This window comes from Podarcis raffonei, chromosome 8 (genome assembly GCF_027172205.1).
Source record: "Podarcis raffonei isolate rPodRaf1 chromosome 8, rPodRaf1.pri, whole genome shotgun sequence".
Taxonomy (NCBI): Eukaryota; Metazoa; Chordata; class Lepidosauria; order Squamata; family Lacertidae; genus Podarcis; species Podarcis raffonei.
In genome coordinates this window covers 7,965,440-7,980,503 of record NC_070609.1, presented here as the reverse complement: position 1 = coordinate 7,980,503, position 15,064 = coordinate 7,965,440, and the positions used below count along the sequence as shown (strand labels likewise).

The window sequence follows — 15,064 nt, the reverse complement described above, 5'->3', positions numbered from 1 at the left end:
TAGACAAACCCAAAGCCCTGTAGAAATGAGAAACGGGGAACAAGAAACCGAAAATCAATTAGGCAGCAAGCAGAACAGACCAGGAAAAAGCCCAGACAGCATCATCTGGGCGTCTTTTCCCAAAGGATTCAGGGAAGTGAGGTAGTGTCTACCTGTCGTTCACATATAGGTCAGAGAGGCAGAATGAAGGGGCATCCATCTGCTACCTTCTCATTCCTCAACTGATCTTGTTCTGGGAGAAATTACTGGCAAGAGGGTGGATGTCCCAGGGTGAATCGAGTGCTACCAGCTACAGAACCATGCTTTAAGCCAGACTTTGCCAGGTGTTTGGGACTACAACTCCCATCAGCCCCAGACAGCACAGCTGCCACGGTGTGTTTAGACGATAGTTAAACCACAGATTTGCCAGGCGCCATTTGAGCACTGGGGACACGGGTGGCGCTGTGCTTTAAACCACTGTGCCACTTGGGCTTGCTGATCGGAAGGTCGGCGGTTTGAATCCCCGTGACAGGGTGAGCTCCCGTTGCTCGGTCCCTGCTCCTGCCAACGTAGCAGTTCGAAAGCACGTCAAAGTGCAAGTAGATAAATAGGTACCACTCTGGTGGGAAGGTAAAAGGAGTTTCCATGCGCTGCTCTGGCTTCGCCAGAAGCGGCATAGTTATGCTGGCCACATGACCTGGAAAATCTGTCTGTGGAAGCGGACAAACGCTGGCTCCCTCGGCCTGTAAAGTGAGATGAGCGCCGCAACCCCAGAGTCCTTCACGACTGGACTTAAATGTCCCTTTATTTGAGCACTAAAGCATGTGGTTTGTGCCATGTGCAGATCGGGGGGGGGGCATTGATGCACCGCTGAGTCATGTAAGCTGCACTAAGAGGCCACATCTCCAAAATGTGTTTGTTCCTGATTTTAGCATTCTTTTCTGCTGCCCAGTTTCCGCCACATTTAGACCAACAGCACCTGCTTACCCAGACCCCAGCGTATGTGAGAAGGAGGGTCCTAAAGCAATTGTATAAACAACGTTTTGCCATTGGATTATATAGTTGGCTGGGTTTTTACCCTTTCTTTTCCTCTTTGTTTTAAACTTGTTTCATTGGTATTACATGCTGTGATGTTGTTCATTTGCTACAACGAAGAGCAGGCTGAAAGTGCTGAAAGTAAATAAATTAAATATGTGGCAACGTGTTGGGGGCATAGGCTTGGCCCCCGCACCTTCCTTTTTTTTCCTTAGAAGTTAAACACTTTGCAAGTGCAAGTGGCAGAGGATTACAAAAAATTTTGCATGGCACAGAGAGGATGGATAGAGAGAAGTCCATCCCCTTCTCTCTGGAACTCACAGACCTCCAGTGAAGCTGAATGTTGACAGATTCAGAAAGGAGAGAGTGCTTCTTCATGTAGCGCATAATCTATGGAACTCCCTGCCACAGGAGGCAAAGATGGCCACCCACCTGAATGGCTTAAAAGCGACAAATTCTTTTTCTTCTTTTTAAATTTTTTATTCATTTTCCTTTTTCATTCATAACATACATCTTATATCTATAACATTTACGATACATTCCTTCCCCCCTCCCCTTCTGGACTTCCCCCAACTTCCGTTTCTGGTTTGTTTCTCCTTTCACCCAATTTGCTACTTCCTAAAAGAAAATAATACTAGTAACATATTTATACAACAACGTAAAACCTTAAAACATAAAACCTTAAAACCTAAAAATAAAACACATCATCCTATTTCTCGATCTTCCACACATTTTCTAATGCTAATAACGTGAATGTTTATTTAAATCCTGCCATCAAGTCTATCGACTTTCTTTGTTTCTGCAAGTATAATATAAATGGTTCCCTTTCTTTTTCAAAGTCACTGTTGTCTTTTTCTCTTTGTCTGTCTGTCAGTTTTGCCAGTTCTGCATAGTTCATCAGCTTCTCTTGCCATTGTTCTTTAGTTGGTATTTCTCCAGTCTTCCAGTTTTCTGCAATCATAATTCCATTGTTGTTGTTGTTGTTGTTTAGTCATTTAGTCATGTCTGACTCTTCGTGACCCCCTGGACCAGAGCAGGCCGAGGAAGCCGGCGTACAGCTTCCGGGTCATGTGGCCAGCATGACTAAGCCGCTTCTGGCGAACCAGAGCAGCGCACAGAAACGCCGTTTACCTTCCCGCCGGAGCAGTACCTATTTATATACTTGCACTTTGACGTGCTTTCGAACTGCTAGGTTGGCAAGAGCAGGGACCGAGCAACGGGCGCTCACCCTGTCGCGGGGATTCAAACCGCCAACCTTCTGATCGGCAAGTCCTAGGCTCTGTGGTTTAACCCACAGCGCCACCAGCGTCCCAATCAAGGAAGGAAACCAAGGCGCAAAATGAACACTCAAGCCCTTCAAGATCCCATTAAGCGAGATTGCTTCCAAACGACTCTTAAGAACCATCTGCTTTCAGATTGAGGAACACTGGACCAAGCTAAAAACATCCATTATTTCAGCCTGTGAACAAACTATTGGATACCAAACCAAGAAACACCAGGAATGGTTTGATGAGAATGACAGTGAGATTGAACACATGATTGACAAGAAAAGGAAGGCCTTTCAGAGCTGGCAAAAAGATAGAAACTGTCCCACTAAGAAAAAATTGGCCTTCACATTCACTTACGGACTCATTGTTAAAACCGTGTTTATGGAAGACAATCTTACTCGGCTACGAGCGATTGCCAAAGAAATAAGGAGATATAAGGAGGGCTGTTTGAATTCTACAGTTTCTCTCTCACACACACAGGCACAAACAGAGTCCCACATGAAATCTGACATCTAGCAGGGAATTGGGAGAGAATTGGGAAGAATTAAAACTGTACACTAGTGATGTATGGAAGTGAGAGCTGGACCATAAAGAAGGCTGATCGCCGAACAATGGATGCTTTTGAATTCTGGTGCTGGAGGAGACTCTTGAGAGTCCCATGGACTGCAAGAAGATCAAACCTCTCCATTCTGAAGGAAATCAGCCCTGAGTGCTCACTGGAAGGACAGATCCTGAAGCTGAGGCTCCAGTAGTTTGGCCACCTCATGAGAAGAGAAGACTCCCTGGAAAAGACCCTGATGTTGGGAAAGATGGAGGGCACAAGGAGAAGGGGACGACAGAGGACGAGATGGTTGGACAGTGTTCTCAAAGCTACCAGCATGAGTTTGACCAAACTGCGGGAGGCAGTGGAAGACAGGAGTGCCTGGCGTGCTCTGGTCCATGGGGTCACGAAGAGTCGGACACGACTAAACGACTAAACAACAACAACAACAACAAAAAGTACACTGCCTCAGGGAGGGCCGGGAAACTTGGCAGAAAGGCTGTATATCCATCCAATAATTTATAATTTAAAATCCCAGTTCCGCTGACTAGCTTGCATCATGAGTGTAAAGATGCAACTGCTGCTGGAACAGATCCAGTCGCCTTTGTTCACGGTGCTTTCAGAAACGTGGACCTTGGATCAGACCAATTGCCACTTGAAATGTATGGGTTTTTATCTTATCCACAGTAGATAAGGGAGTGTATCTTCCAATAAATTTAAATTAGCTTGAAACCAATGTAAACGAGCTTCATCACTGTCGCAGCTCCCCCTCCCTGACCAAAATCGTAATTTTGTGAGGGCTCTTTGAGATCTGTAACCCCTTCACAGGACTTCAGTTTTGAAAGTTCTTCAGTTGAGTATGTACAGTTTAAATGGGTCAGAAACTGGTTTAAATTGGTAGTGTAGACATACCTAAGGGGAACAATAAACCCCAGTCCTACTGAGGGAAGCCCTTACAATTTGAAAATAAATGGGTGGGAGGAAAGGGAAATGAACATGATCTCTGTTTTGATTGATGTGAGTTGAAAATATAAAATGGCATGTATAACGGCAACTCTGAGGTGCTTTGTTTAGAAAGGAAGTTGGCCGAATCTCTGGTCCTGGCTGCAAATCTTGCTGTCTATTTTATGTTTCCCTCCTGACAAATCCATATCCCAATTCAAACACTGTTGAATGGATCTGAGTGTCATTTGACTAAGTATACAATATTGTATTTCCTGGAGCATCAGTCTCAGAGGTGACACGGAGGCCTTGCTTCGCTCCAAGGCTTGGAGTCATCAGCCTTAATTTGTGCCATCCAATTATGACGAGGTCTGCAATTACCTAGCAATCTCATTAACCCCCCCTCGTCATAAAAGCACGGTGGGATTATTTCTGGTTTGATTACGGTTGTGGCAGCGGAAGGAGCCGGGGGTTTCCTGCGTGATAACATCCCAGGGTGCAAGAATCATTAAGCTACCTCTCTGGGGTCTGGATTTAACTTATTATATTATATGCAGGAAGGTTGGGGGTGAACTGAAGCACAAAGAGGGATCTGCTTTCCTCATCCACCTGCAAAAAGACAAAAACACCCTCCACCCCACACCCCACTGTGGACACTTCCGGATACAGACTTAATATTGTAAACCGGTCGTTCAGGTATTGTAAAAAGGTCATTGGCAACTAGCACTTTTTTCTCTTTTTTTTGCAATGTAACAAGCTTTATTAATAGTCTTACAATACATTACATATACAGTGGTACCTCAGGTTAAGTACTTAATTCGTTCCGGAGGTCCGTTCTTAACCTGAAACTGTTCTTAACCTGAAGCACCACTGTAGCTAATGAGGCTTCCGGCTGCTGCTGCGCCACCGCTGCAGCACGATTTCTGTTTTCATCCTGAAGCAAAGTTCTTAACCTGAAGCACTATTTCTGGGTTAGCGGAGTCTGTAACCTGAAGCGTATGTAACCCGAGGTACCACTGTAACGTTATTATTTTTTTAAAGAGCTAAAAAAATTCAAAACTGCCCGTGCTGAGAGTACTTCTTGTTTTTTGTTTTTTAAAAAAATCTGTGTTGGCAAACTGTTGCACTAACATATCAGGAATGCGGAAGCAATTGCAAAGCATGACCTAGGAATAGAAGGGAGAAGAGAAAGGAACAGACTCCCACGAGAAGTGGCGAGCTCTCATTCCTTGGAGGTTTTTAAGCAGAAGTTGGGTGGCCATCTGTCAGGGATGCTTTAGCTGAGCTTCCTGCCTTGCAGTGGGTTGGGCTAGATGATGATAATAATGATGATGATGATGATGATATAATTATTATTATTATTTATTATTTATACTCCGCCCATCTGGCTGGGCTTCCCCAGCCACTCTGGGCGGCTTCCAACAAAATATTAAAATACAGTAAAGGTAAAGGTAAAGGGACCCATGTCCATTAGGTCCAGTCGTGGCCGACTCTGGGGTTGCGGCGCTCATCTCGCTTTATTGGCCCAGGGAGCCGGCGTACAGCTTCCAGGTCATGTGGCCAGCATGGCTAAGCCGCTTCTGGCGAACCAGAGCAGCGCACGGAAACGCCGTTTACCTTCCCGCCGGAGCGGTACCTATTTATCTACTTGCACTTTGATGGGCTTTCGAACTGCTAGGTGGGCAGGAGCAGGGACCGAACAACGGGAGCTCACCCCGTCATGGGGATTCAAACCGCCGACCTTCTGATCAGCCAGCCCTAGGCTCTGTGGTTTAACCCACAGCACCACCCACGTCCCTTTAAAATACAGTAATGTAGCTTAAATTATGTCATGACATCATGACATTTAGCATTGGGGTCCCTTCCAGCTCTACAAATTTATGATTCTTACTCTTAACCCATATATTGAAACAAATATATATATAATGAGCTAAAGAAGATCTTTAGATATACATTTTTGAAAAAGCCAGAGGCATTCTTGTTAGGAATGGTAGGAGAAGATATAGTTAAGAACGATCAGAAACTGTTTTTATATGCAACAACAGCGGCGAGGTTACTGCTAGCCCAGGTTTGGAAACAGCAGCAATTACCAACAGTAGAAGAATGGCGACAAAAGGTAACGGAATATGCAGAAATAGCCAAACTAACAGGGAAAATTCGAGACCAGGGTGAAGAAACATTTCATAAAGAATGGGGGGAAATTATGTTGCATATGGGAAAGATAAGATGAAATAGTAAAACCAGTAGAATTGGAAACAAACCTCAAAACAGGAAAGATTAAGAAAAGTGATGGATAATGAAAATAGTAAGAAACAAAATGTATAAGGAAACTAATATAACTAACAGTAGTTGTAAATGAATACAAGCAGACAACAAGAATTGTATAAACATGAGGACTTACTTGTTTACGGATACACTATGGACAAATATGGAAAATGAATAACAATATATAAAATGGAATAAAATAATGCGATAAAATTATATGTGATATAAAAAACCAGAAGAAGGAAGGAGGGAAGTCAGCTCTGAAGAGCAAGTCTAAATGTAAAATGTAATACAGTATTTGTATGTGGAGTATCTAATTGAAAAACTAATAAAGATTATTTGAAAAGGAAAAGGAAAGAAAAAAGAAACAGTGATGAATCAGTTAGAGCTAGAATTGATTCACAGTGGTTTGAGCAACGAAAGCTTGCAAGCCTGTATTCCTACTAGGCTAAAGACCCCAGCTCTTCTCTGTCATGAAATGGGATATGGAAGAAGGGGAACAGCCTGCAACTATCAGTGGGGTGGTCCATCCGCCTGGATCTCCACTGAGCTCTTGCAGAAGCCACAGCAAAAGGATCACAGCTGGCCCCCTAAGATTCTCGAGGCATGAGGAAATCTCCCTCTCAAGCAAATTGCTACACGCAGCTCACTGAGTGTGGAGGGACTTTCTCTGTTTCAGTCACACTTCCCTCTCAGAACAATTTCACAACTCTCAGCGTTTGGTCACCGTGAGAGTTGCCAACTTTTTAATTGAAAACAACAACATTTGCGCTGTGTTCACACGATGGGCTTTCATGAGCAAAAAAACCCCTCTATCAGAAGAGGGGCTTTCGGCCGGTTAACAAGATCTTACACATTCAGCAATTACACTATTTTCTAAGTATGCCTGAAGCGCAGGAGGCAGTCACCAGGAATTTGAACTCACTCGAGGGTTGGGTTAGATCCAGAATGCACACACAACTTGTCTTTTTTATATGCTCTTCGCTATTAAACCTTCTGTTTTTGCCTCTCCCTTCTTTGAAATCTTCTTGGGTCTTCATAGAATCATAGAATCATAGAGTTGGAAGAGACCACAAGGGCCATCGAGTCCAACCCCCTGCCAAGCAGGAAACACCATCAGAGCACTCCTGACATATGGTTGTCAAGCATCTGCTTAAAGACCTCCAAAGAAGGAGACTCCACCACACTCCTTGGCAGCAAATTCCACTGTCGAACAGCTCTTACTGTCAGGAAGTTCTTCCTAATGTTTAGGTGGAATCTTCTTTCTTGTAGTTTGGAACCATTGCTCCGTGTCCGTTTCTCTGGAGCAGCAGAAAACAACCTTTCTCCCTCCTCTATGTGACATACTTTTATATATTTGAACATGGCTATCATATCACCCCTTAACCTCCTCTTCTCCAGGCTAAACATGCCCAGCTCCCTTAGCCGTTCCTCATAAGGCATTGTTTCCAGGCCTTTGACCATTTTGGTTGCCCTCCTCTGGACACGTTCCAGTTTGTCAGTGTCCTTCTTGAACTGTGGTGCCCAGAACTGGACACAGTACTCCAGGTGAGGTCTGACCAGAGCAGAATACAGTGGCACTATTACTTCCCTTGATCTATTGATGCAGCCCAGAATTGCATTGGCTTTTTTAGCTGCCGCGTCACACTGTTGGCTCATGTCAAGTTTGTGGTCAACCAAGACTCCTAGATCCTTTTCACATGTACTGCTCTCAAGCCAGGTGTCACCCATCTTGTATTTGTGCCTCTCATTTTTTTTGCCCAAGTGCAATACTTTACATTTCTCCCTGTTAAAATTCATCTTGTTTGTTTTGGCCCAGTTCTCTAATCTGTCAAGGTCGTTTTGAAGTGTGATCCTGTCCTCTGGGGTGTTAGCCACCCCTCCCAGTTTGGTGTCATCTGCAAATTTGATCAGGATGCCCTTGAGTCCATCATCCAAGTCGTTGATAAAGATGTTGAATAAGACTGGGCCCAAGACAGAACCCTGTGGCACCCCACTAGTCACTCTTCTCCAGGATGAAGAGGAACCATTGATGAGCATCCTTTGGGTTCGGTCAGTCAGCCAGTTACAAATCCACTGAGTGGTAGCATAGTCAAGACCGCATTTTACCAGCTTCTTTACAAGAATATCATGAGGCACCTTGTCAAATGCCTTGCTGAAATCAAGGTAGGCTACATCCACTGCGTTCCCTTCATCTACCAGGTTTGTAATTCTGTCAAAAAACGAGATCAGGTTAGTCTGACATGACTTATTTTTCAGAAATCCATGCTGACTATTGGTGATCACAGCATTCCTTTCTAGGTGCTCACAGACTGTTTGCTTAATGATCTGCTCCAGAATCTTCCCTGGTATTGATGTCAGACTGACTGGGCGGTAATTATTTGGGTCCTCTCTTTTCCCCTTTTTGAAAATAGGGACAACATTTGCCATCCTCCAGTCTGCCGGGACTTCGCCTGTTCTCCAGGAATTCTCAAAGATGACTGCCAGTGGTTCTGAGATCACATCTGCCAGTTCTTTTAATACTCTTGGATGCAGTTCATCTGGCCCTGGAGACTTGAATACATCTAAACTAGCCAAGTATTCTTGTACTATCTCCTTAGTTATTCTGGGCTGTGTTTCCTCTGCTGAATCATTTGCTCCAAATTCTTCAGGTCGGGCATTGTTTTCTTTATCGGAGAAGACTGAGGTAAAGAAGGCATTGAGGAGTTCAGCCCTTTCTGTGTCCCCTGTTTGCATTTCACCATCTTCTCCTCTGAGTGACCCATTTCTTTGTTCTTCCTTTTGCTACGAACATACCCATAAAAGCCTTTTTTGTTGCTTTTAACCTCTCTAGCAAGCCTGAGTTCATTCTGTGCTTTAGCTTTTCTGACTTTGTGTCTACACGTGCTGGCTATTTGTTTGAATTCCTCTTTGGTGGTTTCCCCCCTTTTCCATTTTTTGTACACATCCTTTTTTAATCTTAACTCAGTTAAAAGTTCTTTAGATAGCCACCCTGGCTTCTTTAGGCACCTTCCATGTTTCCGTCTCATTGGTATTGCCTGAAGTTGTGCTTTTACTATCTCCCTCTTCGAAGCGTGTTGAAATATACTCGGAGTCTAGAGTGGATTTCATGCTCTTTATTCAGCTCGTAGTAGTGAGGAGGAATGAAAGTTTCCCCACAATATCTGCTTTATATACATTATTTACACAATGGGCTGCACATGATTGGCTAATTCCGGGATTCTCCTGTTGGCCAATCAGGTTGTGGATTCACTTCTACCTGGAGCTGGATTGGGTGGCTCCTGCAGACCAATCATACTGCTGCATTGTTCTAGGACCAATCAGACTGCTGCATTGTGAATCCTATTGTTCTAGGACCAATCAGACTGCTGCATCCTATTCAACTCAGTACATAACACATGTTGACTAATGTGTGGTGGGGAAAGCTGTGGCTTGCTCTCCCTTTTAGATCTGCCTCTGCAAATATTTGAGGAAACTGCTTAAAAACAGCCTGCTGATGGTTCTTGACTCCAGTCCGCCTTGCAGATATATAAATAGAGTTGGTTCCCTGATGCGCTGCAGGGGGTGTCATGAAAGAGGAACCCATTGGCCACAGGTGATGGCAAACATGTGTACAGATTGGAGGAAGAGGCAAGGAAGGAAATTCCTGAAATGCCAGGTGTACTGGTCCTTTTAAACTTCCAAACCGTGTCTTTTGCCAATTTGGGATGAGTCAAATACAGACTTAATATGAAAACCACTTATCGTTTTTCTCCAAGTAGCTTAATAATAGTAATATTAATTTATTATTTATACTCTGCCCATCTGGCTGGGTTTCCCCAGCCACCCTGGGGGCCTCCCAACAGAATATTAAAAACACGATAAAACATCAAACATTAAAAACTTCCCGAAACAGGGTTGCCTTCAGATGTCTTCTAAAAGTCAGATAGTTGTTTATTTCCTTGACATCTGGTGGGAGGGCGTTCCACAGGGCGGGTGCCACCACCGAGAAGGCCCTCTGCCTGGTTCCCTGTAACCTCACTTCTCGCAATAAGGGAGCCACCAGAAGTCCCTTGGCGCTGTACCTCAGTGTCCAGGCTGAACAATGGGGGTGGAGACGCTCCTTCAGGTATAGCTTGCTTGGCTTGGCTTCCCGGGGTCTTCACTCACCTCCTGAGGTACAACTGGAGGTGTCAGAAATTGAACCCAAGACTTTTTGTGTGCATTAGCTGGCTGTGATCCAACTAAGCTGTTTGCAAAGAAGGTGGGAGGGAGGGCAGGGAACTTGCCCAAAGCAGCCAGGGCTTCCTTTCAGGCACCCACATGGTACTGGGCTGGAAGCAGCTGCTGCTGTCCCCTTTTCCTTTTTAAATTTTTTTATTCAAAATTAAAACAAAACATATTATCCAGAAACATATCATCCTTATTTTTTTCCCCATTTGTCCTCTCTCCCTCCCCCCACCCTCCCACACAAAACCCACCCACCCCCCAGCTTCCCTCAGTTCCAGTCTTTGGTTTCTCTCAGACTGCTGTTTTCTGTATGTTACAAAGTTGTATAGATCCTCAAACTATTTAGCTGATTATTATCAATAAAAAGTTTGCGAATGTTTATTCAAACCCAGCCAAGGAGTCCAGTTCGCTTTGTTGCGTCTTCAGATACTTTGTAAAGGGTTCCCATTCATCTTTAAAGTCACAGTTATCCTTGACCCGTAGCTTATATGTCAGTTTTGCCAGTTCTGCATAGTCCGTCAATTTTTCTTGCCATGATTCTTTAGTTGGGGTTTCTTCAGTCTTCCATCCTTGTGCTACCAGAACTCTCGCGGCCGTTGTCACATACATGGAGATGTTTTTCAGCTTTTTTGGCAGATCTTTCCCTACAATCCCTAACAAAAATGCTTCAGGTTTTTTAACAAATGTCAAATGGAACATTTTCTTCAATTCGTTGTATATCATTTCCCAAATTTTTTAAATTACTTTACAATCCCACCACATATGATAAAATGTCCCCTCCTTTTTCTTACACTTCCAACATATACTTTTTGCTCTATAACTCACTTTTTCCCTCCTAAAAAGTAAGGGGAAATGTGTGTGCGTCTTATGGAGTGAATGCAGGCTGCGCAGCTATCCCAGAAGCCAGAACAGCAAGAGGGATCGCTGCTTTCACTGCGCAGCGATCTCTCTTGCTGTTCTGGCTTCTGGGATTCAGAATATTTTTTTTCTTGTTTTCCTCCTCCAAAAACTAGGTGCGTCTGGTGGTCTGGTGCGTCTTATGGAGCGAAAAATACAGTATATTTGAACTAGTTTAATACATTTTCCCTAACTGCACTGGTGTTGTGTACAATCTGTACATCATCTTCATGCAATTCTCCTTCAATAGGGAACAATCTGTAAATTTTTAAATCAGTTTTCCATAATTTTCCCCAATCTTCCATCATAATATTATGACCTTGTGCTGCTTTCCCCCTCTCCTGACCCCTTCTCTTCTCTTCTGCCACAGATCCGGGCTTACATTGGGGGCATCAACCCTGACCACATCGAGAACGAGGACATGAAAGCCTTCCGATTCAGCGCCTTCAACCCCATCGTGGACCCGTGGCTCTTCATCATTTTCCGCAAAACCGTCTTCCGCAGCATCCAGAACTTTTTCTACTCCCAGTTCTGGTGGCCCTGGTGGTCCAGGACGCAGAAAGCATCTGCCACACTCGGGACGCAGGACAGCATCCCTTTCCAAGACTATTCCGCATGCTGAGAGCCAAAGCCACCCTACGGACGTGGCGCTTCCTGGCAGTGGGCGCAGAGGGACGGGGTGACGACTCAGAGGAGGAGCTGAAATGATGTCCCACCTGCAGAGCATCTCCACAAGGATCCAGGAACTGGGGGGGTTAGGTTGGAGCAGGTGCGGGTGGTGGCGAAGGAACAGGTCTTTGGAGGGGAGAGATTCTTTTCCCCTACAATGGCATCCCCCATAAGGAAATTTCCAGGAGGACATGGGAAGTGGCCAATTGGTCCATCCAGCTCAGGAATGTCTCGACACTGATTGGCAGATGCTCTGCAAGGTTTCAGGCAGGAGACAATTCCAGCCCTGCCGGGAGATTCTGCTACCTGGGACCTTGAACATGCAAAGCGGGTGGCTCTATATCAGGGGAGCGACGACCCTTTCCATAGGGATGCTCTGCTTTGCGTTTCCTCATTGGTTAAAGAGGACGGGAGATCAGTTTAAAAGGGCGTCTGTAATTCAAGCACCAAGAGGGCAAAACAGAGGAAGACGATGGAGAGAGAGAGAGAATATAAATGTGACTGTATAGCATTCGGTTTGCCTGCATGTTGAGCAACCTGTGCCATCCCAGCTCTGCCTTGTTTGCTAACATACCCAAACAGATAATGGATATTAAGTTTGTCCAGTTTCACGCTTCCGGCGTCGATTAGCACACAGGGTTCAATTGTGAAGCTTTACTGTGAATCTTCGAAAGTGTAGAAATAAAAAGCGGCGAGTTTCTATCCAGCACGCCTGCGTGGATGTACTTTAAAATGCACGCAGACAGAGCTCAAACAGGGCCTGGCGAGTCTGCGGCTTAACTCTCACATAAACACAGCATAGGGGACGCGGGTGGTGCTGTGGGTTAAACCACTGAGCCTAGGGCTTACTGATCAGAAGGTCGGCGGTTCAAATCCCCACGACAGAGTGAGCTCCCGTTCTTCTGTCCCAGCTCCTGCCAACCTAGCAGTTTGAAAGCACGTCAAAGTAATAATAATAATAATAATAATAATTTATTATTTATACCCCCCCATCTGGCTGGGCCTCCCCAGCCACTCCGGGCGGCTTCCATAAAAACCAAAAATACAGTAAAATATCACACATTAAAAACTTCCCTGAACAGGGCTGCCTTAAGATGTCTTCTGAATGTCAGGTAGTTGTTTATCTCTTTGACATCTGCTGGAAGGGCATTCCACAGGGCGGGCGCCACTACCGAGAAGGCCCTCTGCCTGGTTCCCTGTAGCTTTGCTTCTCGCAATGAGGGAACCGCCAGAAGGCCCTCGGCGCTAGACCTCAGCGTCCGGGCAGAATGATGGGGGTGGAGACGCTCCTTCAGGTATACTGGACCGAGGCCGTTTAGGGCTTTAAAGGTCAGCACCAACACTCTGATTTGTGCTCGGAAATGTACTGGGAGCCAATGTAGGTCTTTCAAGACCGGTGTTATATGGTCTCGGCAGCCGCCCCCAGTCACCAGTCTAGCTGCTGCATTCTGGATTAGTTGTAGTTTCCGAGTCACCTTCAAAGGTAGCCCCACGTAGAGCGCATTGCAGTAATCCAAGCGGGAGATAACCAGAGCATGCACCACTCTGGCGAGACAGTCCGCAGGCAGATAGGGTCTCAGCCTACGTACCAGATGGAGCTGGTAAACAGCTGCCCTGGACACAGATTTGACCTGTGCCTCCATGGACAGCTGTGAGTCCAAAATGACTCCCAGGCTGCGCACCTGGTCCTTGAGGGGCACAGTTACCCCATTCAGGACCAGGGAATCCTCCACACCTGCCCGCCTCCTGTCCCCCAAAAACAGTACTTCTGTCTTGTCAGGATTCAACCTCAATCTGTTAGCCGCCATCCATCCTCCAACCGCCTCCAGACACTCACACAGGACTTTCACCGCCCTCACTGGTTCTGATTTAAAAGAGAGGTAGAGCTGGGTATCATCCGCATACTGATGAACACCCAGCCCAAACCTCCTGATGATCTCTCCCAGCGGCTGCATGTAAATGTTGAAAAGCATGGGGGAGAGGACAGAACCCTGAGGCACCCCACAAGTGAGAGCCCAGGGGTCTGAACACTCATCCCCCACCACCACTTTCTGAACACGGCCCAGGAGGAAGGAGCGGAACCACTGTATGACAGTGCCCCCAGCTCCCAGCCCCTCAAGACGGTGCAGAAGGATGTTATGGTCGATGGTATCAAACGCCGCTGAGAGATCCAGCAGAACTAGGAAACAGCTCTCACCTTTGTCTCTAGCCCGCCGGAGATCATCAACCAGTGCGACCAAGGCAGTTTCAGTCCCATGATGAGGCCTGAATCCCGACTGGAAGGGATCCAAATGGTCCGCTTCTTCCAGGCGTGCCTGGAGTTGTTCGGCAACCGCTCGCTCAATCACCTTGCCCAAGAATGGAAGATTTGAGACTGGGCGATAGTTGGCCATCGTGGCCGCATCTAAAGATGGTTTTTTAAGAAGCGGTTTAATAACCGCCTCTTTCAGCGGGTCTGGGAAGGCTCCCTCACGGAGGGAAGCATTCACCACCCCACGAAGCCCATCGCCCAGTCCTTCCCGGCTAGCTTTTATAAGCCAGGATGTACAAGTAGATAAATAGGTACCGCTCTGGCGGGAAAGTAAACGGTGTTTCCGTGCGCTGCTCTGGTTCGCCAGAAGCGGCTTAGTCATGCTGGCAACATGACCCGGAAGCTGTCTGCAGACAAATGCTGGCTCCCTCGGCCAATAAAGCGAGATGAGCGCCGCAACCCCAGAGTCGGCCACGACTGGACCTAATGGTCAGGGGTCCCTTTACCTTTAAACACAGCATGGAAGAAACCTTTGCCAACCTAGGATCATAGAGTTGGAAGGGGTCACCGGGTCATCTAGTCCAACCCCCTGCAATGCAGGAATCTCAACTAAAGCATCCATGACAGATGGCCATCCAGTCTCTGTCCTACAACTCCCATCAGCCCCAGCCAGCGCAGCACAGCTGTGTCTGATGGAAGTTGTAGTCCAAAACATCTCCAGGGAATCTTGGGGGGAAGTTTCCAAGGTGTACACAACTTTCTATTGCCATGTTGTTCAGCCAATACAAGCCAGCTAACGCTCCAATCCTAAACAAGACTATTCAGAAATAAGTCCTGCTGAATTCAATGCTGTTTACTCCCGGGTAAGCAGGGTTAGAATTGCAGCCAAAATCTTTTCCCCAGAGGCTCAAAGTGGGGCGAGCCTACAAGCTACAATCCCTCTTTCCAGCTGACTTCGTCTTTCTGCTCTCCAGCCTACAGCCTTCCACTCAAAAGAGAATCAAGTTG

General features: G+C 46.0%; 1 protein-coding gene across 1 annotated transcript in view; it reads left to right on the top strand.

Moving 5' to 3' along the window:
* Positions 1–12,600, top strand: part of PTGIR (prostaglandin I2 receptor) — a 51,846-nt gene extending 39,246 nt beyond the window's left edge. The window contains exon 2 of the mRNA XM_053401898.1: positions 11,507–12,600. Coding sequence (XP_053257873.1) covers positions 11,507–11,758 — 252 coding nt within the window. The 3' untranslated portion in view covers positions 11,759–12,600. The remainder of the gene's footprint in view (positions 1–11,506) is intronic.
* The last annotated feature ends 2,464 nt before the right edge of the window (positions 12,601–15,064 follow it).